General features: G+C 54.7%; 1 protein-coding gene across 2 annotated transcripts in view; it reads right to left on the reverse strand.

Moving 5' to 3' along the window:
• Positions 1-2606: 2606 nt before the first annotated feature.
• Positions 2607-25656, reverse strand: part of CHST8 (carbohydrate sulfotransferase 8) — a 139440-nt gene continuing 116390 nt past the window's right edge. Inside the window, exons 3-5 of one of the 2 annotated variants that reach the window (XM_081514349.1) lie at positions 22130-22189; positions 4739-4776; positions 2607-4170 (exon numbers count right to left, since the gene is read on the reverse strand). In XM_081514349.1, coding sequence (XP_081370475.1) covers positions 3064-4170; positions 4739-4776; positions 22130-22189 — 1205 coding nt within the window. In that variant the 3' untranslated portion in view covers positions 2607-3063. The remainder of the gene's footprint in view (positions 4171-4738; positions 4777-22129; positions 22190-25656) is intronic. The other variant, XM_081514350.1, reaches the window with a different exon arrangement.

Genomic DNA, 25656 nt, shown 5'->3' on the forward strand with positions numbered 1-25656 from the left:
TACACAGACTCGCATACTACCCTCCTCCCCCAGAAACACACAAACACTTTCCTGTGTCAACAGTTAAGTCCACTGTCTCCAGGCCCTAGGGCTAGATGAGGCTGGGCTTGGGGGCTGGAGCTGGGTCCAGGACCATCTCAGTGGATCCAGGGTGAGGTCTCAGGGCTGGGCTTCTGGAGCTCGTGCTGGGGGCCATGAAATGGTGATCATGATCATCGCCTGGACTGTGCCCCCTGCCACTGCCACCAGAAGGAAAGACCCTCTTTGGATGGATGTTTTGTGTGTGAGCACGCATGCTCAGTCACTTCGGTCGTGTCCGACTCTTCAGTCACGTCCATGGACTGTAGTCCTCCAGGCTCCTCTGTCCATGGGGATTCTCCAGGCAAGAATACTGGAGTGGGTTTCCACGCCCTCCTCCAGTGGATTTTCTCAACCCAGGAATGGAACCCGAGTCTCCTGCCTCTCCTGCATTGGCAGGCAGGTTCTTTACCACTAGCGTACCTGGGAAGCCTGTGTTGTGTGTGTACATCTGCCCAACCCAGGCCTGGTTGTCTCTGTGAGATGACACAAGGTATCTTTTCCTACTTTCCAACACACACACACACACACACACACACACACACACACACTCACACCATGGAAGGATGGTCCCCGGGGCAATCCTGATCGTCTCCAAGCAGCAGCACTGGGTGAAGGCCCCCTGTAGGCTGCACCAGCCTGCCTTTGGGTCTGTCTTTGTTGAGCAGACCAGTGACACTGCCGTGTGCATACGTACTAGGTTGCTTCAGTCGTGTCTGACTCTGTGCAACGCTATGGACTATAGCCTGTCAGGCTCCTCTGTCCATGGGATTCTCCAGGCAAGAATACTGGAGACACATTTGCCAAATGTGTCCTCAACCAGAGACACTGTTTCTACATGGTGAATTCTGCCTCCCTTTGTGAGCACCGCAGCCCAGAAGGGGCAGTTTCTGGGTCATGGTGAGCCAGGCCCTCCCTGCCTCCTCTCACATTGACCTGGCCCTGGCCTGGGTGTGGGTCAGCCTCTCAGCCTCTTCCTGCCTCCCACATCTTCGAGTCCCTCGGGCCCTAACCCCAGCCTCCTCCCTGCCCCTCTGAATTCCTTCTGTCCTATGGCCCAGGTCGCTGTCCACTGCAACCCAAGAGGAGGCCTTGCCCTACTTGGCATTCTTGGATGCCTGTGGCCTGGAGCAGGCAGGGGGCAGTCTCACCCTCCTTGTTCTATGACTTTTAAATTTTCCAGAGCCCAGAAAGAAAGATGGAGTAGCTCATGCCAGTGTGAGCCTGGCTGGGATCCACTAGCTTGTTTCACCCTGAGAAGCAGCAGCATCCTGTCAGGGCCTGGGAGCTTCCCCCTTAGCACGTGGGAGCAGACAGAGAGCAGTCAGTCTCCTGGGAGGGATCCGCAGACAGGCCACAGAAAGACCCAGGAGGGCGTGCAGTGGACTGCTGGCGGACAGGCTGACAGAAAAAGGAGACCCAAAGGGTCAGACAGACAGACAGGGCCCTAGAAACTGCCAGGCAGCACTTCCCATTAAAACAAGACCCCAAAACTGCCACAGTCACGCCCACACTCACAGCTCCAACACTTTCTCTGAGACCTTTCAAGAGTCACCCTGGCTTTTGACAATTTGAACCATTTCTGCATGTGACAGTGTAAGCTTTTGGAGGAGGTGGTTCCTCTACTGCTTCTCCCCTCCCTCCGCCAGAGCTGGTTCACACAGAAGCAGGCAACCCTGGCAGCTTTGAGGTGGTTCTGTCAGGCGAATGAAATCAGGGATCAAGGCCAGTGTTGGGGGTCTGCAGATGACATCATTGGGCCAAAGCCCTGCTTATCCCAAGGTTCAGAAAGCCAGAGACAGGGCTTCCCTGGTGGTCCGGTGGTTTATTATCAGGGGGCCAATGCGGGGACACGGACTCGATCCCTGGTCTAGGAAGATTCCATTTGCTTCAGGGCAGTTAAGCCCATGCACCACAACTTCTGAACCTGTGTCCTCTAGAGCCCGAGCTCCACAACAAGAGAAGCCACTGCAGTGAGAAACCCTCGTACTGCAACTAGAGAAAGCTTGTGCACAGTAACAAAGAGCCAGCACAGCCAATAAAATAAAATAAAATAAAATAGAAAAGAAAGCCAGGGATGGCATCATTCTACGTGGAAATGCCACACCCCCTGAGACCCCTGTGCAGTGTCGCACTGACCGCAGGGGCAGCCCCAAAGGACAGCTGGTCTAGAGAGCTTGTCAGTGCTCTGGCGGTCCCCAAAAAGCTCCCGCAAAGTGCACTGACAGAAGGACCTCCATGAGGACAGGTCTGTCTTCTCCTTTCAGGATGAAGTGTGCCGGTACTGAGATCGCAGGACCTCGCTGGTGGCGTCGTGGCCTTGGGAGCCTGAGTGGAGACTCTACTGCGGGCCTTGAACCGGCACTGCTGGGGCCGCTGCTTCTTCTGCGCATGCCCTGGGCTTCCCTGGGCGGGGCCTGCAGGCGCCTGGCTCCCGCCATCCTCCCGAGGGAGAAAGAGCCCCAGAAAGCCCCGGGGGAAGGGTCCCTGTGCTCCCGCACCAACACATAAAGTATAGACACCCCTGCTCTGGAAACCATGTGCTTTATTTCAAACCTCATTCCAAGGGAACTTCCCCCCTGGGTCGTAGAAAAGCTGCAAACCGTGCGGTTTGGTTCAAGGCAATGCTAAGGGAAATCCCTTACTGCTGGGGCCCTCGTCCGCTAGGCCTCAGACTTCCCTGGTCATCCCTGGTCATCCTGACTCTTGGCGGAGCTGGGTGTGGGGAGCCGGGACTCTGGAGTGTCCAGCTCACCCCCCACCCGCCAGCATCTTCCTTATTTGAGGAGTATGGAAGGGGGTTATGGGACAAGGGCCAGGGTCTGGTCCAAGGCCTGGGCCTCTGTCCCCCCGAAGGGCCTGCGCCACCCTCAGAGCCGCCTCAGAGCCCTGTTGCTCTGGGTACATCTCAGCTCCCAGGTGAGGACCCAAGGGGGAGTGGGATGCCCCTGCGGACCGGTGAGTGGGTGGGGCTGGCCCCGCCCCTCAGTACAGGTCTGCAAAGGGCTTGGAGTAGTTGAACATCAGGTAGTCCATGTAGTAAAAGTCGTAGGTGCGCTGCCGCTGCAGGGTAGAGAGCTGGGCGAAGTACTGGTGGGTGATGCGGCCTGTCGTCCGCGCCTCGTCCGAGTGCCTGTCCTTGAACCGGGGGAAGGTCAGGTTCCGCGGCGCGTGGATGAGGCTCAGGAAGTAGTTGGCATCGTCCTCCATGCTCTCAAACTTGCCCACAAAGTCATAATCGATGAGGCAGGGGCTGCAGAGCCGACTGACATGGTCCCAGTGGATGTCCATGCCCACCGGCCGGTGCACGTCCAGCAGGTACTGCACGAACTCGGGGAACCGCACGCCGGAGCCCGTCCGCAGGGCCTCCCGAGAGGCGTTGGCCCGGTACCGGGCCAGGATGGCCTTGCCGAAGACGGGGTGATAGTAGCTATTGGGGTGCTCGAACTTGTCGCGGAAGGCGGAGACCAGCCTCTCGAAGGGCTCGCGCACGAAGAGCATCTTGGTGTAGGTGCCGAGGCGGTGGAGGATGCCCTGGCGGTCGAAGGTGTCCAGCCGCCTGAGGGCGCTGCCGTAGTGCACGGTGTTGTGCTGGATGTCGGTGGTGGACGAGGCCAGCCCGCCCAACACCATGAGCACGCGCTTCCAGTTGGAGCAGCCTGCCTTGGGCACCTCGCAGTACAGCACGCGGTGGCGGTCCTCCACGAAGATGCGGGACACGTGGCGGGGCGTGACCGCCCTGCGGCTGCTGCTCGCGCGGTACTTGGCGCACGCCTCCCGCATCACCCGCTTGCGCTCCCGCTGAGTCTCACGCAGGCTGGCCCAGCGGCCGTCCAGGGCCCCGGGGGCTGGCCGGACCAATGTGCCGGCCGAGCTGTTGGCGGGGATGGCCGTCGCAGCCGGCATTTTCTTGATGAGCAGCCGTCGGCGGCGCTGCCGGGGTCGCAGACGGGCCCCCACGTTTAGCTGAGCTTGAGGGTCCTGGGACACCCGCAGGCTCAGGCCCCGCGGGGCGCGGCTGGACAAGTCTCGGGTGACCCTCTCCGTGGCTGCCTTAAAGGGACCATCCTGGGAACTGCCTGGTGGGAGATCCTGGGGCAAGAAGAGAGGTGGTTAGCAGCGTGGACAGATCAGCTGGGCACTTAAGGGTCCCACGGGACCAGGCACTTGCCAAGGCCGGGGTCCCTACCTCCTTTGTGGACTGAAGTTTTTCTCAGATGAGGGCGAAGGGGACAGCCTGGCCCTGCAGGATGCGACCTCTTTGGTCTGAGCCCGCCTACAGCCCCCACAGCCCCCTATCCCCTCAAGGTCCATGGTGTGTGTGCGCGGGGGGAGGGGGGGCAAGTGTTATTTTGGCCACTAGATGGCGCAGGTCTCCCAGGAACAACCTCATTGCGTGGAGGCGCAGGGGGAGCTGGTGGCCTGAAGGAACCAGGCTCAGATTTAACGCTTCTATTAGCACAGGCAGGAGCTGCCATCCATGGGAAAGGGAAATTCATGGGTCCAAGGTCCCCGGCTTTGTTCCCAAGTCTCCTGGGAAAGGCAGCACACATTTTTCTTTCCAAGAATGGATTTAATGTGAGCTCTGAATTTCTTCCCTGGCCTCCCCAACCTTCCCCAAGCAGCCCATGCTGAGATTTATCAAACTCTCAGAACTCACGTGGTGGGGCTGCTGTGGCCTGATGCTGAACTTTATTCCTAAAAAGCAAACAGAGAGGATAGTATTGGCAATGGAAGTACCACGTGATCTGTAAGCAGTGGAAACTGCCTATAGTTTCCTGATTGTGGGTGCCTGGGCTGGAGGGCACTTGGTGTGAGCTCTGTGAAAAAAACAGTTCAGGGGGGCCAGAGGAGAGGCAAGGCATGGTGCAAGGGCCCCTCCACTTCCCTGACCCGCGTGGAGAGTGGGGGTGCAGCAAAGACTTGGTCCCACTGGCTCCCAACTGATGTTGACTTCTGAGCATCCTACATCCTAGTGGGACCTGGAGAATCCAGAAGGTGCCCCGCCCACATACCTGCTCAATGGAGCAGCTGGGAACCTCACAGGCTGCCTCCACCTCACACTGTCATTAAGACACACAGAAGGGCCCTTCAGGAAGATCTGTCCATCTTCTCTCTATGCCCTGGCTCTGTGGATACGGCACACTTGTGTCTGTACTTGGCACACAGGTCTGAGAGTCTAACACTCATTCCCCTTGGACTGGGGCCTCCCCACTGGCTCTGGAAAGTTCCTTCACCTTGGCATCTGCTTTGCAACTTGGGCCAGTAGCTAGTCCTGGAGCTCTAGGGTGAGCTGGTCTCATCCTGCCCACCCTGGTTTCCTCCAAAGGGCTGAGGATGAGCCCCACATAGTGACTGATTGCCCGGCAAGCCCTTACTGGGAACTAGGGGGAGATGGAGAGAGATCAGTGCATCATTGGCCACACCCTGGATCATCCCCTCTGCCCCCACCAAGGAGGTGCTTTGTCTGCAATGGGGCTGGGATCACTCAGGACAAGTAAGCTCTGGAGAGGCAAATCTTTGGCCAAGAAGAGATGATTTGGCCCATTTGAAGGGAGGTCCTGGGAGGATGAGAGATTTCCTTCAAGAAAGGAGAGCTATTTAGGAGTCTTGGCCTCCTTCCACATCCCTACTAGGGCTCTTCTCACCCCTGTGCCATGTGAGTGGACATGGCTTCTCTGAGGCTTTGCCACAAGCCACAGTCGCAATCAGAACCAACGATCCTTTAAACAAGCAGAGAGCTCCGCCTCCCAGCTGGCACAATGGGGCACTGCGTCCACCACACCTGGCTGAGTTCTGGCTGCTGCTGAGGAGGGGAGGAAAGGGGTTGTTCTGGAGACACTTCCCCTGCTGTTTCTGTGTACTCGGCAGAGGTCCAGTATCTGGAGTCCAGCTGGCTGGGGGGCATCCAGGCTGTCTGTCCCTGATTCAGGGACTCTGCCGATTCCTTGTGAGGTCCAGTTTTATAGGTTCAGCCCCTGCTATGACCCTGGCCTTATACTGCTCAGTCTGAGGATGTGCCCACAATTCTTCATTCATCAGCAAGTGAGGGTGGGGGGATGTGAGGTCACCTCTGGGTTGGGAAACCTAAATTCCCTGAGCCTGCCAGGACCTTTCCCAAGACCCCAAAGAGGTGGAAGTGGAGGCACAGCTTGTCACACTGCCTCTTTCTTCTGCCGCAGTGCTCTTCTTTGACATCTTTGTCTAGGGGATGATCCTTCCCTGGGCAAAGGGCAGAGTGTCCACACCTTTCTGGGCATCTCCCAAATTATGAGCATTATGTGTGTGTGTGTGTGGGGGGTGTCAACTCTGAAACAGGCCTTCCCGACTCTTCCATGGAGAAGGGGAAGCTCCATGTAGAACGGACTGCACCCCTCAGGCGGGTGGGGTGTGAGCAGTGGGTGCCTAACCTTGAGGCAGGAGCCTCTAGAATTAAGCCCCTCACCAGGATCCCCCTGTCAGCTCACAGCCTCCTTCTCTTGGCTAGCCACCTCCCACCCCTGCTGTACTCTTTCTCATCTCTTCATGCGGCCTGTCCCCAGCATGAGCTTCCTGAGCTCATTTCCAGCTGATACGTGCGGATTTCCTCCTACAGCCAATGATCACAGATCCCTCCACCAGAAGGGCCCCTCTGCATACTTCGTTTTCCTCCACACTGCTGGGTTTCCTTAATTATTTTCTTCTGGTGATGGCAGCTGGCTCTGTTAAATCACCTCTCCTCCTCAGAGTCTCAGATACGGGAATTTACTCTGCTTGTCAATCCTGTCAGCTTGTCAAGGTGCGATGGTGCTTATTTATATTCCTTTTCTGGAGCAAATGAGTCATGCCAGATTTGGCCGAGAGTGGGGCTGAGGAGCCACTTACAGAAGGCATTTTGCCAGCAGGCAAAGTGAGACAAGGATGTGCTTACAGAGGTCACTGCCCCTACAGCCGTGACCTCCCACTGGCACCATTCCCTCAGCCTGGAGGGTGGTGGACTGTGAGGCCTGACCCATTTTCATCTGTGCAGACTTGACAAGAGGGCCCTGCGCCTAAGGGCTTTCCAAGGCTGGTCAGGCCAGAACTCTGAGCACAGGCTGGCAATAAAGTCCTTGCTGACAGAGCTCAGGGCTGGGTGAGTCTCCTGACCTCTTGGGCACTTTTGCCCAACAAAGCCAACCTCCCGCAATTGCCCCCTTTGAAAAAAAGGATTATCTTGTGGAAAACCCAATAACAGATTTTATGTGGAGGCTGAGTTTGCTACAAGCTGAACGGTCATGAACCTTAAACTTATGGCAGCTTATTTGCAAAGACTGTGAGCCCAGCCCATTTGGCCACTTTGGGATAAAGAAACTTAATGATGGAATGTAACAGAAATGGCCCCACTGGCCAGAGGCTAAGTGTCCCTACTTTTTCCATCAAGGAAGTAGCTCTATATGCACTGCTCAGATAAAGGTTGAAGCAAAGACCACCTGCAGCTCTGAGATGTGACAGCCGGGGGATGTCTTAGGCATCTTGAGGCTTGGGATCTGTGCATTCCCCAGAGGACTGCGTTTCAGGACCCTGGACAGCTCTAGGGAGCAAGCCAGGGAAGTGCCTCTACTGCATAACCAGGAAAGTATTGCCACCAGGGGCCCTGGAACTCACGTCATGGGAAACCTGGAGGGGGGCTTGGCCTCACTATAAGACCACTTACCCCTGCCAAGCCCCCAAATAGGTGTACAACGTAGATAAAAGCCACGGCCCTGCCCTCTCTTCCATGCAATGTCACCATGCTGCCTCTCATCTGTCCCCCACCCTCACTCTGCAACAGGAACCCCCAGGGCCAGTCATGTATGTGCTCCCCTTTCAGTGTCTGCATTTCCCATCCTCTTCCTTCAGCATAATATTAACAACCCCGATCCCCACATACAGTAAGAAATAAACAACCACTTTCTCTCTCTGGACAGAGGACATTCGCAGAGTGGTTGAAACACATGCAGTATGATAAGAGTGAGCATCAGTGAGAATAAACAAGGCATGAGTTATTGAGGCTGCCAACTGTGCTCCACACTGTGAGCTCTTCATTGGCTGAAGGTTTTCTTCTGAGCGTCTGGCTGAAAAAGCTTTCTGGTTACCTGCCAAGGGGAGGCAGAGGCTGATGTGAGAGTGTGTGAGGCCCGTTTCCTATAATTAGGCCAGGCAGCCTAGACTTGAGGCAGAGCTGGGGAGGGGAGGTTTCAGGCATGTGGGCTGTTGGGGGGAGGGTCCCTTGCCCACCACTCCTCTCTGAACCACAAGAGGGAGACCTGCTGGGTTGCATTCAGAAGCTCCAATCCTGGATGCCCAGGATCCACTGGGGGTAGGGGTTGGAAACCAGTCTTTCGGTCGGTTGTGTAGACAGGCAACACTGATGTGGGTCCAAACAGGACCCAAATACTTAGAAAGTGCTGCCTCATGAGCCCCTGACCCCTTAGCCCCAGGTGGGTCATTTGAGGAGAGTGATTGCTATTCTGGCTGCTCAAATTCTAACCTGGGGCCCTGATGGGCAGTGGGGAGAGGGTCCTGCCACTCTAAACACTGCAACCTTGGGGAAGGCATGGCCATCCCAAAGGAGTCAGACCCACAAAGTGGGGGCAGAGATGGGAGAGAACCGGAGAGGCCACAGGATATGGGTGGAAGTTCAAAGGCCCTGCCCTGTCAGGAGTTTCAGACTCATGGTCCTTGGATTCCCCAGAGGTTTCTGCATTGAGCTGGGGTTCCTTGGCTCCTTTTCTACAGCCTAGCCCTTCTGGAGGCTGAGCCTGTGTGGTGGACGAGCCTGTGTGGTGGACATCCCCGTGCCCACACGTCCACTTATGCTGCCCATCAGGCCAGGAAACTCTAGGGGTTTCAGGCTGGAGGGAGCCAGAAGGGACATTGAAGGCAAATCCCCCACTGCACCCTGGTTCCCTCATGTGCGAGACTCAGCCTCCAGGCATTGGTCCCACCCCAGGTTCCCCGGCAGTTGCCTCTGGTGGGATGAGTGCTGTCACCTGCATCCCAATAAGAAAGAAGTAGACACCTACCATGTGTGCCAGGAGAAAGGCCTCCCTGCTCTGGGGCAGCTGCACAGCTGGCCAGTGTGTAGGACCTCACACAAGTGGTGATGAGCTACAAGGTGCGAAACTGGGATGCTGGCAGGAAAAAAAACGCAGCCAGGGCACATGTATTGCCTTCCCACTGGGGTCAGAGAAGAAACCCCGAGGGAGCTGCCAGACTCCACTCCACATAAAATCTGAAAGGTTTCTGAATCAAGGTCCTCCAGAGAAACAACCAATAGGATATATATATAGTGTATATAATATAGCAGGGGGATTATTTTAAGGAATTGGCTCTTGTAATTGTGGGGGCTGGGTGAAATCTGCAGGGCAGACCAACAAGCTAGAGATCCAGGGAGGAGCTGATAGTGCAGCTCACGTCTGAGGGCCGTCTGAAGGCAGAATTCCTGCCTTCTTTCCTCCTAAAGCCTTCAACTGATTAGATGAGGCCCACCTACGCATGGAGGGTAATCTGCTTTACTTGAAGTCTATTTTTTTAATTAATGAGAAGGATTGGGGGGTGCTGTGCTAGGTCTCCATTGCTGCACTCGGGCTTTCTCTAGTTGTAGTGAGCAGGGGCTACTCTTTGTACAGGCTTCTCATTGCAATGGCTTCTCTTGTTGCAGAGCATGGGCTATAGGTGCATGGGCTTCAGTATTTGCAGCAAGCAGGCTCAGTAGTTGCTGCACGCAGGCCCTAGAGCACACGGACTTCAGTAATTGCAGTGTGTGTGCTCAGTAGTGATGATGCAGGCACTTAGTTGCTCCGTGGCATGTGGGATCTTCCCAGACCAGGGATCAAATCTGTATCCCCTGCATTGGCAAGCAGACTCCTAACCACTGGACTACTAGGGAAGTCCACTTGAAGTCTATTGAACTAAAGGTAATCACATCTAAAAAATACCCTCCCAGTAACATCTAGACTGGTGTCTGGCCAACTATCTGGGCACCATAGCCTAGTCAAGTTGACATATAAACTTGACCCTCACAGGAGGTATATTAATTTCCTAGGGCTGCTCTAACAGAGTATCACAAGGCTAGCTGGTTTAAAATAACAAAAATTTATTCTCTCACAGTTCTGGAGGCCAGATGTCTGAAATGAAGGTGTCGGCAGGGCCCTGCTTCCTCTGAATGCTCAAGGGGAGCATCCTTCCTTGCTTTGTCTAGCTATCTGCCTGCCCCAGATGTTCCCTAGCTGTGGCAATTTACATCCAATCTCTGCCTCCATCTTTTTAAGTCTTTATTGAATTTGTTACAATATTGCTTCTATGTTGTGGTCTTTTGGCCACGAGGCATGTTGGATCTTATCTCTCCAACCAGGGATTGAACTCACATCCTCTGCATTGGAAGGCAAAGTCTTGACCAGGGTACCACCAGGGAAGTCTCCCCGTCTCCATCTTCACATGATTATTTTATGTACCTGTCTACTTGTCTCTTCTCCCTTGGTCGTTCTGAATTTTTCTGTTGTTCAGTCTTTGTGTCCGACTCTGCGAGGCCTCCCGGTCCCTCACCATCTCCCAGTTTGCCCAAATTCATGTCCATTGGATCAGTGATGCCATACAACCATCTCATCCTCTGGTGCCCTCTTCTCCTTTTGCCTTCAGTTTTTCCCAGCATCAGGGTCTTTTCCAACAAGTCAGCTGTTTGCATCAGGTGGCCAAAGTATTGGACATTCTGAATTAGGGCCCACCGGAATGACTTCATCTTGATGACATCAGCAAAGACCCTATATATAATATGGTCACCTTCACGGGTACTAGAGGTTGAGACTTCAACCTATTTGGTGGGAAGTAGGGCACAGTTCAAACTCATAATGGGGGCAGGGGGGAGTGACTTCAGGGGGCTTTAAGAGCACTGGGCCAGAACAGCCTAGAGGAGGTGAGGAAACACTTTCGCTGCAGGATTGGGTGGCCCAATCAGTGGCAAAGGATTGTTAGTTCTCTGTGTTCTTGGGACAAGGACTGTGTCAACATCTGGCACCAGGCCTGGCACAGAGAAGGAGCTCAATAAATGCTTGTGGAAAAGCTGATGTTGGCCTGAACTGACAGCTGGCCCTGGAGTGGGGGGTGGGTGTTGGGCTTCTCCAGGGTTCTGGCTGGAGTCCACCAACCCCCAGCTGGGTTTCTCCAGCTCAGCCTAGCAGCCTGGGAAGGGTCCGTGCGTCTGGTAGCAGTTGCCAGCCAAGTGGCTGGATGTAGACAGGCGCTGCCCTGGCCAAGGGTCTGTCCACCCACCCAGGCTGTGTGGGGTTTGGGGGTCTGGGTGGTCGGAGCAAGGACACACTCAGCTGGCTGCCTCCCATTGCCACCTGGGAGGCCCCTGGCTGGGCCTGCCTCTGGGCCCCCGTGGCGGCCATTCCTCCTCGGACTCTTCCTACCAGCTCAGGTTCTGCCCTTTTGAGGGGCAAGCCCTCCCAAAGCCCCGCTGGCTTCTGCCTGGCTACTTGTGAGCTGCTTTGTTCATCTGGGCCAGTTGTTAATATATGCAGATTTGATGTAAAACGGAAGTTTAAACACTCTCAGCAATTAGAGGGCAGCTTGGACTCAGGGCACAGAATTCAGATGGAAGAAGCCTCACCAAAGGGCCTTAAATTCTCACTTGTGTTCACTGGAACATTCAACTCATTAAATTCTCTGCTAGGGCCTCAGCACACAGCCCTGGCACCTCTGCTGCCCCCAGGGACCAGGGCCCAAAAATGGGGCTCCAGGAGGCAGGGGGCCCCAGACAAAGGTGCCGTCTGCTTCTGGAACCCAAAGATGGATGGCTCTGGGGTCAGAACCTGGACCTAGTAGGGGTCAGGCCAAACGTGCTCCCAGGCAGGACGGTGGGTGGCCCTGCAGGGCCCTGTCCTCCGGCCTCAGCCTCTGGGTGGGGGAGCTTCTTTAAGTTGTTCTGAGACAACCAAACTCACAGTGGGGCCCCACAGTGACCCCTGACCCTTGGCCCAGACTTGAGCAAGGGTTTCCTCTCCCTTAACCGAGAGACTGCACCCTGAGTCACAGTTTTTAACAAGGGGTCAGTATATTGGGCTTCCCTTTTGGCTCAGCTGGTAAAGAATCTTCCTGCGATGCAGGAGACCTGGATTCCATCCCTGGGTTGAGAAGTTCCCCTGGAGAAGGGAAAGGCTACCCACTCCAGTATTCTGGCTTGGAGAATTCCATGGATTACAGTCAGTATATCGAAAGGGCTTCCCAGGTGGCTCAGTGGTAAAAAAAAAAAAACCTCCTGCCAATGCACGAGATATCAATTTGATCCCTGGAGGAGGAAATGGCAACCCACTCTAGTATTCTTGCCTGGAAAATCCCATGGACAGAGGAGCCTGGCGGGCTACACTCCATAGGGTCACAGAGTCAGACATGACTGAGCATGCACACACGAGTCAGTATATGTAAAAACAGGGAAAAAAGAAAACGAGAACACTGCTTTGTGACCTTAACCTCCCTGGGCTTTAGCATCTTCACCTGGAAAAGGGGATGAAAATACCTATCTTGTGGGTCTGCAAATGTGTAAACGAAGTGATGCACAGTGCTGGGCACAGAGAGAGCTCAGAGGATGGAGGCCCCCAACTTGTGATGTTCCCATCACCTGGGAACCTTTGCAGCAGCTGGGTTTCCCTGAGCCCAGCTCCTGCACCAGCGCAGGGACTCTGGGACCTGCCTGCGGGGGAGGGAAGTGGAAATCTTCCTGTCCTGGGCAGATGAGCACCTGACGGCTCTGACTGCTCCTGTTTTGTTTAGTGATTCCATCCCCTCGCCTCTGTGATTAGGATCCACGATTCAACTGAGTAGTTCCCTGTCAGCTCAGCCTTGGCTGTGAATTCCTTTGGAGCTGTCAGTGTGGCGCATCGGAGCTGCCTGTCAGTCAACCAGCCAGCCAGTTAGCTGGTCTGCAAAGCCAACAGCTGTGCTCCCTTCCACCCCCACCCATCTGCCCATCACTTGGTTGGGGGAGGGGTGTCCCTGAGCATCCTCTGTGTGCCCGCCTGTTCTCAGGGGAGGGGTCCTCAGCTCCCACTTTGAGGCTCTCCTCTGTCAGAGCCTGGGGTGACTCCATCGTGTTTGGGGTGTGTGTGTGGCCCCAGTGTACATGCCATTGCACCGCCATGTTTGCACGTCGCATAGAACAGGACGTGGTAGGTCTTGTGCTGTGTTACACCACGAGTGCACCTGTGCGCTTCCTGCTGTGTGTGGTGGCCTGCGCTGGGTAGGGAGGGTGTGTTCACATCCATGCACAGTTTCTGAGTGCCTGTGGCACATGCTTTAGAGTAAGTCATGCTTTTTTCTTCCTTTTACGTATTCAACACCCATGGGCCTGGAAGCCTACGCAGGAGCGAGTGAATGTTGCTGCAGATGAGAAAGAACCCAGTTCATGACACTTGCCAGCAAAGTCACAGCGGCCCCTGGCGCTGCCTCCCCTGCAGTGTGAGACCTGGTGGCAGAACACAGTCACGCAGGCGGCCACCATCTGTCCGGTCACTCCACACTGAGCACTGCATGTGCCAGGCTGTGTCTTAGGCACCAGTGACAGTGTCTTGGCTGTGAATGAGACAGTCTTGGCCCTGCCCTCATGGAGTTTGCAGTCTAGCGAGGAGGTGAGGCACTGAACAGCAGCTTTCCATGTGTGATGGGGCAATTTAGGATGTGGCAGGCAGCACGTGGTGGGGGACGCCAGCCATCCCAGGGTATCAGGTGAGGTCTCCCTCAGGTAGAGACAATTAATTGGCACCTGGGCTTTCCCAATGGCGCAGTGAGTAAAGAATCTGCCTGCAGTGCAGGAGACACAGGGGATGTGGGTTCGATTCCTGGGTCTGGAAGATCCCCTGAAGTAGGAAATGGCAACCCACTGCAGTATTCTTTCCTGGAGAATTCCATGGACAGAGGAGCCTGGTGGGCTACAGTCCGCGGAGTCGCAGAGTTGGACGTGACTGAGCAACTAAGTCCAAACGTGGGTAATGAGGGCATCCCTGGCAGACTTTGGTGGCCTTGCACCATGACATCAGGGTTCATGAAAGGGTGTCAAGAAATGGCAGGTCCAAGGCTGCAGAGGCCTTATGGTCCTGGCAAAGGCAGAAGGTCCTTCTCTTCTCTCCTAAGGCTGAGAGGAAGCCTAGAAGGGGTTTAAGCTGAGAAATATTGTGAATTTAAGGGTCATTCTGAGGTGAAGAGTTGAAGACAGAGCACCAAGTCTGGTCAGCAAATGTTGCCATTGTTCAGGTGGAGATGTCTGAGGCCTGGACCCAGGTAAGGATGGTAGAATGTGGAGGAAAAGAGATCTTACCCACTGGACCACCCACTGGTGGGTAAGATCTCACCCTCCAATGCAAGGGAACAGATTTGGTTCCTGGTTGGGGAGCTAAGATCCCATATGCCTCATATCCAACCCCCCAAACCCCTAAAAACATAAAATGGAAGCAGTATTGTAACATTCAATAAAGATGGTCCTTTAAAAAAATCTTAAAGAAAGTGGAGAAAGATGTGAAGACTATTTCAGGAGGAATAGTCAGCAGTGGGCATGCTGGTTAAGGTTTAACAACTGGCTCCAGGGGTGGTGGAGTGGGGGTGGGGAGGAGCCTAATTGGTAGCGTTTGCTGATTTCTGTGGTGTAAATACTCCTACCATGGCAGATTCCAAGCTATAGGTGTGAATGTGGAGTTGGGACCTCATGGGCTGGTACCAGATGGCTCCCTGCATCAGCAGGACCCGAGGACTGACCAGGAGCAGAGTCAGGGATGCTGGCTTCTGACTTGAGCAGTGGGTGGATGCTGATGCCCCTTCCTGAGAAAGGAGGCAGATCCTCGCTGAGTCTGAGATGCCGATGGGTCTCCCAAGGGCAGATGTCCACGATCGGCATGATTGCCAATGCACAGCCATCTGGGGTGCTCTGCTAGGGACCAGAGCATCCATCCCTGAGCCCCTAGGCAGCCCTTTGTAGGAACCTGACTCCCCCAGGGGGCCTGGGGTGCCTCCCTCACCAAGTGGCCCCTGCAGCAGGTGGGGAGAGCACGTCAAGGAAGCATCAGCTAGATGGATTTACAGCTGAAGGAAGGGGAAGAAGGGAGACAGAGTTAGCAGGTGTATGAGTGGGGGCACATTTGTGGCTCTCAGGGAGTCAGTGATAGTGTGGGACTAGCACTTTCCAAGGACAGAGAGCAGGGCTGAGGCAGCCAGTTACCTGAAGTCCCAGCAGTGAGCCTGGCCCGAGTCCTGCCTTTGTCCTGAGCCTGCAGGGAGCCACGGCTTTAGCTCTGAGTGGCTGTGGCCAGGTTAAATAGATGGATATAATGTTCCTCCTGTTTGACTGTCAGGGCCCCTGGTGACCGCTCTCCAGCCAGCTCTGCAGGAAAGGGCCTAATTTGGCTTAAATATTGGTGAGTTTCCACCAGGGGTGACCAGAAAATAAAAATGAGGGAGTCATTCTGGAGCCCGAGGCTGCAGTAGCCCCACTGAGGGGCTGCCTGTTTGCAGGAAGAATGCCAACCACACCGACTGGCCCAGGCCTGTGACAGACGCTTCTCCACTTGAGCCGAGTCAGGTCATCGGAGGCCGCCGACAGGGCAGCCTCATTACCGCAATGGCCCAACCGCAAGATAATGATCAGTCCGACTCTGGCCGGCTTCTGGATGTGACGATCCGGCCGCCGCGTCAATTACTGAGCTGGTCTGTGGCTGTCAGACCCGTCACAGCTGTTGCCTGCGATATCCTGAAAAGCCACAAAGCAAATCCTTCTAGCTGATGCTTCCTTGAAGTGCCCCCCGCCCCCAACTGCTGCAGTGGCTGCTCGGTGAGGGAGGCGCCCCAGGCCCCCGGGGGAGTCGGGTTCCTACAAAGGGCTGCCCAGGGGCTCAGAGATGGAAGCGCTGGTCCTTAGCAGGGTGCCCCAGATGGCCGTGCATGGACACTGATCATGCCCAGAGGGGTCCCAGGCCTTGATTCCAGCTCTACCCAGGCCCATCCTGTCTCCAGGGTCTCCTCCAGCCCAACCAAGACCCTCAGGGGGCAGCAGCATTTCCGAGGTCATCCTCTGTGTCCCCGAGCAGAATGGAGTTCCTGGTGACTCACAGATGGCAAGGGCAGGCAGGGGACCCTGGCAGTCAACCCAGGTGTTCTCTGCCATCAGTCTGGAGAGATGCAGTTCACAGCTAACCCGAACGTCAAGGCAGGTCCTTGGAAGCGGAGTTAGTCCAGCCAAGAACTGGGCCACCAGCAGCTCAGGAAGTCTTTGACCTGAGGATTTGGTCAGCTCTTCTTCCCTGGTGGCTCAGATGGTAAAGAATCTACTTGCAATGCAGGAGACCCAGGTTTGATCCCTGGGTTGGGAAGATCTCTTGGAGAAGGGAATGGATATCCACACCAGTATTCTTGCCTAGAGAATCCCACGGACAGAGGAGCCTGGTGGGCTACAGTCCATGCGGTTGCAATGAGTCAGATATGACTGAGTGACTAACACTTTTACTTTTAGGGATTCCCCGGTGGCTCAGACAGTAAAGTATCTGCCTGTAATGCAAGAGACTCAGGTTCGATCCCTGGGTTGGGAAGATCCCCTGGAGAAGAAAATGGCTACCCACTCCAGCATTCTTGCCTGGAGAATTCCATGGACAGAGGAGACTGGTGGGCTACAGTCCACGGGGTTGCAGAGTTGGACACGACTGAGTGACTATCACTTTTCCAAGAGGCAAGGCATTAATCCTGACCTTAGCAACGGCTGGTTGTGGAGATGCCCCTTCCCTGGACACCTGGCTAAGACCTACCTCCTCTCCCTTCTGGCTGGCCAGCCCTTGGCTCCTCCCAGCTCAGCACCCATAGATCCAACCAGCAATGGACCACACTGGGCTGACCGAGGGGCTGATCACAGCAGCCCCAGGCCATCCTGGGGAGCACAGACATCTGATCCTCCTAGCATTTGGGGGATGTCACCTTAACTCTGAGAGGTACCTTTTGCAGGGAATTCGATGTCTGTGTTTGCCTGGGTGGGGCAGGGGCTGCTGGATTCCTGGCAGGCACTGTCTGAGGTCCTTGAACATTCCCTTCAAGGCTCAGTTCTCCTCTTAGCCTTGGCCTGTGAATCAGCAGCAAAGCCCTGGAAATTAGATCTGCCCACTTTGCAAAGAGAACATGGTTCCCGTGTAATAGCTGTTCGAAGGGTGGCGAGGGTCATTGTGAACAGAGAGCTGAAGATGTTCTGAGCTGTTTTTCTGCTTCCTTTGAAGTCCAACCAGCAGCTGCTCTCGGGACGACGAGCACAGATCACAGGCACAGACTCGGCCCCTCCCGGCTGTGTGCATTTCTTTCCGAATTAAGACTCCTGTCTGGATTCCCGGGCACGTGTTTTGCGCATCACTTCGCAGTCGAGAATGTGCAATTCCACAAAACAAAAGCAGCCCAACTCAGGCCTCCGTCCTTCCACATCTGTGTGCAGCAGAGAAGAGGGCCCACCCGTGTTAGCGCATTTGCAGCCATCCTCTCTAGAATGAAAGATTCGCTGGCTGGGCGAGAATGGCTCAGCCCACTGAGGCTTTTTCTGCAGGATTAAACGTCATTTCTTCTAATGACTTGATTTATGTCTGGAGGTTTACAGCTCCAAACAAAATATTGTGATGATGGCAATAAATCACACCAGGGCTGCTTACAATGGTGATGCGCATGTTTTCTGTTTGTTAGGGAGGTGATTACAGAATGAGGGGCTGCTGTGTAACAGCATATGTGGGGCAGGGAGTGCCCAGGACACACAGGGCATCAGGCAGAGGGGCGCCTGGATAGGCAGGTTTCAGGCTTTGAATGCCCAAGGCTTGTGTGAGAATCTGTGGCTGGAGTTGGCAGGGATTTTGGAAGAGCTGGAAACTCACAGGGAGGCACCACGCTGGGTACTGGGGGAGGCTCATGGTTGGTGGACATCCTGAGAATACCATCTCCAGATTTCAGCCACTGTCTGCCCTGCTGCACCCGGACTGACACCAAGAGCCAGCTGAGGTCGGGGCCCAGGAATCCACCCTCTCCGATTGAGAACATGAGCCAGCTGAGGTCAGGGACCCAGGAATCCAGGCGTGCTTCTGGAGGCTACATTGTTTCTCTGCGCACCAAACAGCATCCGGGACACACTGGGGCCATTTTCCAGTCTGCAGCCCTGTCCTGGGTAAAGAGAGGACCTGGCTGGGCCAGGTTAGGATCACTTTGCAGGGCAGGGCTCCTGGGTAGAATGAGGGCTGATTCCACTGCAGACAGGTGCCCCTGGCTGGCATCTCTCACGATCTGCAGACAGGGGATCTCCACACACCCCCTCCCACCCCCACCCAACACACACTCTGGAGACTTCACCCTGCAGAACAGAGCTCAGAGAGACTGAAGTCAATCTCAAGGCTTAGATAGGACCCCAGCCTGGGCTCAGGAAGAATTCCACAGCCCTGCTTCCCCAGCTCCCATCCTCAGCTGAAGTCTTCTGTCAGAGACGCTGTCCCCCATGCCCCCAGCGTCTGGGAATGGGGGCAGGGCAGAGGCTGGAGATGGCACACAAGAGGGGGAACACTCGGGCAGCCACAGAGCAACCTGGACCATTTCCACCAGCCCAGCAGAAGCTCCCTTCTGGCCAGAAATCTGTGAGAGCACAAGCCTTCACGTTGGTAAGATGGATCCTGTCCCTGGTGTCAAACTGGGGGAAAGGTGATGGGAGGAGGCTGGATTGGAGTCAAGTTTCGGGGAGAGGTCTACTCATCCCTCAGGCTTCCCTGGTGGTTCAGTGGTAAAGAATCCACCTGCCAATGCAAGAGATGCGGGTTTGATCCCTAGGTTGGGAAGATTCCCTGTAAAAGGAAACAGCAACCCACTTAACGGTATTCTTGCTTGGGAAATCCCATGGAGAGAGAAGCCTGGCAGGCTACAGTCCATGGGGTTGCAAAAGAATCAGACATGACTTAGCAATTAAACAACAACAACTGCTCGTTGCATGGGAACACAGCAGCTCTTCTGGTCCCTGCACTCTCTTTCTAGGCAAAGAGATTGTTCTCAGAAGAGCCCAATGGCCTACAGTGCCACATCAAAGACTGTGCCATTGGAGGTCATGACAAGAGGCAACTCAGGGATGCTGAGCACTGGGGGAAAGTGACGTATGACCAGGTATTGGCTCCAGCCGCTGCTCATGGCACATTTAACTGGGAGGTGTGGGTGGGGAAATCAGGGCGCGGGGAGGCTCATGTGGTACACACAGGATGTCTTCCAAGTCAGATGTGATGCAGCACAGGTGACGGATGGGAGGTGGCATGTGAGTGGCCCAGAAGATAGTGGTGGGATGCGCAGAGAATGGCATGTGGGTGGTGGTGGTGGATGGTGGGGAGACGGCTGGTGGGTGGGGGACATGGATGGAACGTGGATAGTGGGTGAATGGGTTGAGGTCCAGGGAAGGGATTTTTTTAAAACAGGTTTTTAATTGGAGTATAGTTGATCCCCTGGAGAAGGGAATGCCTACCCACTCCAGTATTCTTGCCTGGAGAATTCCATGGACAGAGGAGCCCTGTGGGCTATAATCCATGGGATCGCAACAAGTCAGACATGACTGAGCAACTAACACACACACACACAGTTGATTTACAATGTTGTGTTAGTTTCAGGTGTACAGCAAAGTCATCAGCTATACGTATACATATACTTGAAGTTGAACCTCCAATACTTTGGCCACCTGATGCGAAGAGACAGTTTATTGGAAAAGACCCTGATGCTGGGTAAGGCTGAAGGCAAAAGGAGAAGGGGTGGCAGAGAATGAGAGATGGTTGGATGGCCATGCTGACTCAGTGGACATGAGTTTGAGCAAGCTCTGGGAGATAGTGAAGGACAGGGTGTGCTGTCTGGGGTGCTGCAGTCCATGGGTCACAAGGAGTCAGACACGATTTAGCATCTGAACAACAAACACACATAGCCACTCTTTTTTAGATTCTTTTCCCATATAGGTCATTACAGAGTGCTGAGTAGAGTTCCCTGTGCTGCGGTAGGTTCTCATTAGTTACCTATTTGATGTATAGCAGGGTGTACATGTCACTCAGGGAAAGGACTTGAGATGGAAGTTGGGCGAGGGCTGGACAGGTGGGTAGCTGGAGGGGGGAACAGAGGGATGAGGAAGCTACACAGACACAGGCAGGCTCCAGTCCAGCCCCACTGGCTAACAATGCAGCCTGTGGCTGTGCCCTCCCCGTGGGCAAGATGGACAGAAAGCCCAGCCCCTGACCACTTTTGGCTTCCCTGATGCTCAGGAGGTGGCCAGGGTACAGCAGCAGTGGTGACCCAGGGCCTCCTCTGACCCCCTTGGGCCCTGAGTGTACATCCTGGCTGCTTCAAAAGATGGCACAACATTTTCCACCAAACGCTGAGAGTAATCTCCAGTATGTTGGGGGACAAAGCTTCTGTCCATCTTTGATGAAAACAAAGGCAATAAAAAAAAGTGTCTGTTTTATAAAGTCTGGCAAATTTTGATAATGAAAACTTCAGGACATAGAAAACCGAAACCTTTCTAATTCCGGGCAGCTAAGAATGATGGTAACGTATTTCAACTTCAGAAGCAAGAAATAACCTTTCATCACCTAATTTTAACAATGTTACTGGGAAAATATGTTAAGAGAATGTGAAAATGCTATTTAAATGATAAAATATGCTGTCTTGGATGGCAAGGATTCTAATTGCCACATTCAGAGTCCAAACACACTTCCATGCCAGCTCCAACAGATACCGCTAATGACATGGTGTCCCTAACGAGGCACAGCAGAGAGGGTCAGCATCTCTCCTGGGATCTGCCAAAACCCGACAGCTGTCTGGGCTCCGCAGCGTGCATCAAGAGCCCTGCCTTGTGAAGTATGAACCGGTTCGGTATTAATATTAATCGGCCAACACATTAATATTAATCAGTTAATATATACTTCCCATGACAACAAGAGATAAAGGAATCTTATTATGTGGGGGATCAGGGAACACGGAATTTCTAAGTTTGCCTTTGGGATGCACAGCATGAAGGAGCCTAAGCCTCTTAGGCATGTCGTCTCCGCTGAGAAAGGAACTGGGGCACTCATGTGGAAATACATGAGCAGGAAGCACCCGGGGTGGGATGAATCCTATCCAGGGCAGGGAGGCTTCTCCCCTAGTTGGTGAGCTGGTTGGTGGGACCATGGTGGGGGAGAGGTGTGGGTGGCTCCCACATCCCTTCCTCTCTGAGGAAGAACCGTTCTTGGGGGGAGCAGCCTGCATAGCCCACGAGGAGAGAATACAGTGACAGCCCTCAACCCCCAATCCTCCCGGTCCTGATGAAAGGGGACAGATGTGATTCTGGAATTACTTACCTGGGACCTGGCGGGTGCTGAGGAAACAAGGGTATCTCATGCACTCCTGCTGAGGAGGTTGTGCTGTTTTGCTTGAGGGCATGAGTCTCAGGTTACCTGTGTTGCTGGCATCCGGGCTGCTGGCCCTGTCAGTGGCAGAGCCAGGGGCCAGGCCAGACCCGTCCAACTCCACGCCTTTGTTCTAACCACGAGGCAACACTGCCTGCCAGTGTCTGGGGACAGTGGGCCGCCCAGGCAGGGGCTCACAGCAGGTCTCACAGAGTCATCACTCCTGGCCTCACATGGATAGGATGAGTACTTGGGCTGCCCACTCTGGGGTTCCTGGGAAGACCAGCCTGTTGGGCGGTGGCAGAGCCCTCTCCCACCAAGGACTGCCTTCCTGCACGCTCGCCTGCAGACAGCTTCCAGAGGCAAAGGCACATCTGAGCACAATTAACATTTTAAGCACTAATTATATTCCTTGGGTGTCTAAGTCTGAGGATCCTTCAATCTCAGTTTAATTGGAGAAAAATGGTCATCAGTTATTGAACAGCGGGAGCGTGGCTCCACACTTCCCCAGCACTGAGCCACGCCAAGAATCATCCAAACATATGAGTCCCTGTGGGCGGGCCACAGGCAAGGGTGCGATGGGCAGGCCTTGGGCACCCTGCCCTGCCCTCCCAGACATCTGCCAGGAAGGCTTTGGGGCCGAGTTAATCACTTGCCTTTTTGTCTTTTCCATTTTGCTCCACTTTCTGCAACAGCATCTGTTGCAAGAAAACCAACTGCAAGAGGAAACGGGATTCATTATTAAAAGGAGAGCTTATAACATTCCCTTCATTCCCCCTTGTACTTGATGATAATCTGAGCTCATAATGAAGTCCTCAGGCCCTCCTTGGCGAGGCTGGGAGGGCTAGGGGGTCGGCAGAGGATGCCCTGGCCTGCAGCTGAGTGACACAGTGAGGCTGGCCCCAACAGACACTGGCTGTTCAGTCCAGTGCCCACGGCTGCCTCTCCCCTCCCCTGGGGGTGGGCACCCAGTGTCCAGGGTCTCATGGGAGAACCATGAGGTTTTCGTGCCCACACTCGTGGAAAACCGAAAGGAATGCTTTATTTTGCTTGGCCTATTTTGTTCCCCCTTTGATTCTGAGCAACCAATTAAAAGACTCATTAGTTCAGGAGCCCTGACAGGGAGCTGAGAAGGTGGCCCCCAGGAGCCTGGCGGCTGGTGGATCGGGGGAGTGAAAGCACTCTTCTGGCAGAACCGATGTAGACAGGATGGCTTGGCCCAAGGCTGTGTGTGGGGGGGTGCGGGGGTGGGTCCGGGACACAGCGGGGTGCTAAATCTGTGGCTTCTCAGGGGACAGGCCCTCAGGTCCAAGTAGCCCTGGGGGGAAATGACCCCACGCTAACAACTTCCTGCTCAGGATACCCTTCTCCAGCCCCATGTCGCTCACAACTTCCATATCCCCGGTATCTCCTTCTTGGGAAGGGATCTGACACAGAGCAGACTGAGGCACTGATGCAGGGTCTGGGTCTTTCCTGGCCTGACCCTGCTGGCCTGCCTCTGGGTGCCGTGGCCCCTCAATCACGTCAGCTGCCTGGGATCACCCTTGACCCAGGCTCCAGCTTCACCAAGGCTCTCGGGCCTGTAGGACTCAGGCGATACAGCCTGTGGACAGACGAAGGGCAGGAGCCACTCAGAGATCCGAGCATCTGATATGGCCCCTTCCCATCCGAGGTGGGGGCCTGCAGCATGTGCCCACCCTCTGCAGAGGGTCCCTGCCTCCCTTTCCTGGAGCTCTGATCCTAGAGGGGTGGGTCTCCCATCTCAGCAACTTACCCACAGCACCCAGAGACCACCCTGGGGGCCACCCAGGGAAGACCTCACTCTGCTCCCACACTGACCCTGCCGTCCTGGTCAGTGAGGATATTTGTTGATTCCAGGTACCCTTGTAGAAGCTCTGGGCCCTTACAGAAGCCCACTAGGTTGGTGTCATTTTGACCCAACTGGACTCACGAAGAGACGGAGATGCACACACATGAAGCCACCCAAGGACGCACAGCTGGTCAGTGGCTGAGTCAGGATTTGAACCGAGTGGTCCTTGGCCCCCGGATCAGCTCTCCTCCCACCACTGCTTTCTCACGGAGTCATTCCTGCCTGGAGTCAGGGTCCTGCTGAGTGCGGGACACAGGTTGCCTCGCTCCCTCTCCTCAGCACCTGGCCCCTCACACACACCCCACAGGGCCTCTCTCAGGGTTGACCCCGGGGCAGGGGAATTTTTCTTGCTAACCCCTCTCCAGCGTCAGCCCTGGCCTCATCTAAAAAAGTATTTGGAACATCTCTGATGCCTTCAGGCATCTGTGTGCACCTGTGGGACGTGAGCTTCCCAACCTGACGTCTTTCTTTAGACTCCCCTTGGCTCTCTGCCTGCAGTCCTGGCTGCCTCCACGTGGGCTGTGGTCCCTCTTTTCCTGCGGCACCGGCTTCCAGATAAATGAAGGTGGCCTGGCTCCAAAGGTCTGAGCTGTGAGAGTCCCCACCGAGCCTGTGAGCAGCAGCAGTTCACTGGCCTGCAGACTCAGTTTCACCATCTCTATAATGGGAAATCGGTGGCTTTGTGCCCACAGAAAATTGTGTCTCCCAGAGGAAAGGGTGATGTGAACAATCTGGTGAGGGAGTGTGCAGACTGCTCCCCACCCACCCCCAGCTGTTTTCTGATCATAGGAGCCCCTAGGTGCCCAGGTCTGGATCACAGCCTCCATCTTCCCCTTCCTAGCGGGGAGCACTGCCCAGGCTGCAAGCAGAAGTGAACCGCCGGGAAGGAAGGCTGTGGTGAAGGGAACCTGGGCTGCTGGAGAGGCCAGTGCTGTAAGCTGCTCAGAGGTGCCGGCACCGGAATGCAGGGGGCACCGTGTGACTATGGGAGCAAGCCCTCCTACTGGAAGCTGTGGCTCCATCTTCTGCCTTGGCAGGTTCCAGACCTGCTTCAGCATTTCATCTCCTCTCGTGGAAAACAGCTTGATAACGGTTACTGCGGGGAGGGTGGCAGGAGCTCATCCACGGAAGATGAAAAGCAGAGTGCCCAAGCCTACGAAGTACCTGGGGTAAATTTAGATCCGAATGCTCAGTTTACAGGCTTCCCAGGTGGCGCTAGTGGTAAAGAACCCGTCTGCCAATGCAGGAGACGTAAGAGACGCGGGTTCAACCTCTGGGTTGGGAAGATCCCCTGGAAGAGGGCATGGCAACCCACTCTAGTATTCCTGCCTGGAGAATCCCTTGGACAGAGGAGCCTGGTGGGCTACAGTCCATAGTGTTGCAGAGTTGGACATGACTGAAGCGACTTAGCATGCACGCTCACTATCACACTGAGGGATGGCCCGGCTCTCACAGCCCCTCCAGGTCAAAACAAGAACTGTTTTGGGTGAGGTGGGGGCAGATCCAGCCTCAGGCCCAAGGACAGCCTTCCCCTTGGTTCCTGATGAGAGGTGGGCGCTGCACAGGGCAGTTCTGTCCCTTACTCATCTCCTCCTGCTGCCCATTCTGAGAGAAACGGGAATCTCTGTCCCCTGGACCACACTCAGAGCTTGTTAAGGGTGTAAAGTTTGCAGCTGCACCCAGGGGGTGGCTGCAGGGGGAATCAAGACTAGCCTTCAAGCTGCTTCTACTGGTCTCCACCAAAAAGCCATGCCCCACGTGTGCAGGCGAAGACAAGTTCAAAGCTCAGAAGACGGCTTTAGAATTACTTTTGTCATGAAACATTTCATTTACTCAAAAGAAAATGTGTAGCATATAATGTACATGGTATAAAGAAAAAGAACACAAACACCCAGGCATTCACCACCCAGCTTAAGAAACAGAGCTTTATTAAATAGTACCAATATCACCCAGATTCCCTTGGCCCCTCTCCAACATCCCCATCCTGCCTGGCCAAGATGCCCACTGCACTGAATTTTGTGTCTATCACTCCTTTGCCTTTTAAAGGTCATTTTTCTTTTGCACGTGCTTATACTCCTAAGCAACTTGTTTATTTTTGCAAGGTAGCTTGGAATTGGCCACGGTGGGAGCAGTTACACCATAGACACTGGACAATGTGACAATGGTACACAAGCAGAGCTTGGTTGGTTTGTCCCCTGCCCTCAAAGCCCATTTACCAGTGTGTGCTTGGCTGTAGGCCACCTCCAGGAGGGAGGCGTCACCTTCTGGAAGAGGCTCCTGTCAGCTGAGGTCAAATCTCTGAATTAAGGGTGC

Source organism: Giraffa tippelskirchi, chromosome 7 (assembly GCF_054371585.1).
Source record: "Giraffa tippelskirchi isolate mGirTip1 chromosome 7, T2T-mGirTip1v1.2.pri, whole genome shotgun sequence".
In the NCBI taxonomy this organism is placed as follows: domain Eukaryota; kingdom Metazoa; phylum Chordata; class Mammalia; order Artiodactyla; family Giraffidae; genus Giraffa; species Giraffa tippelskirchi.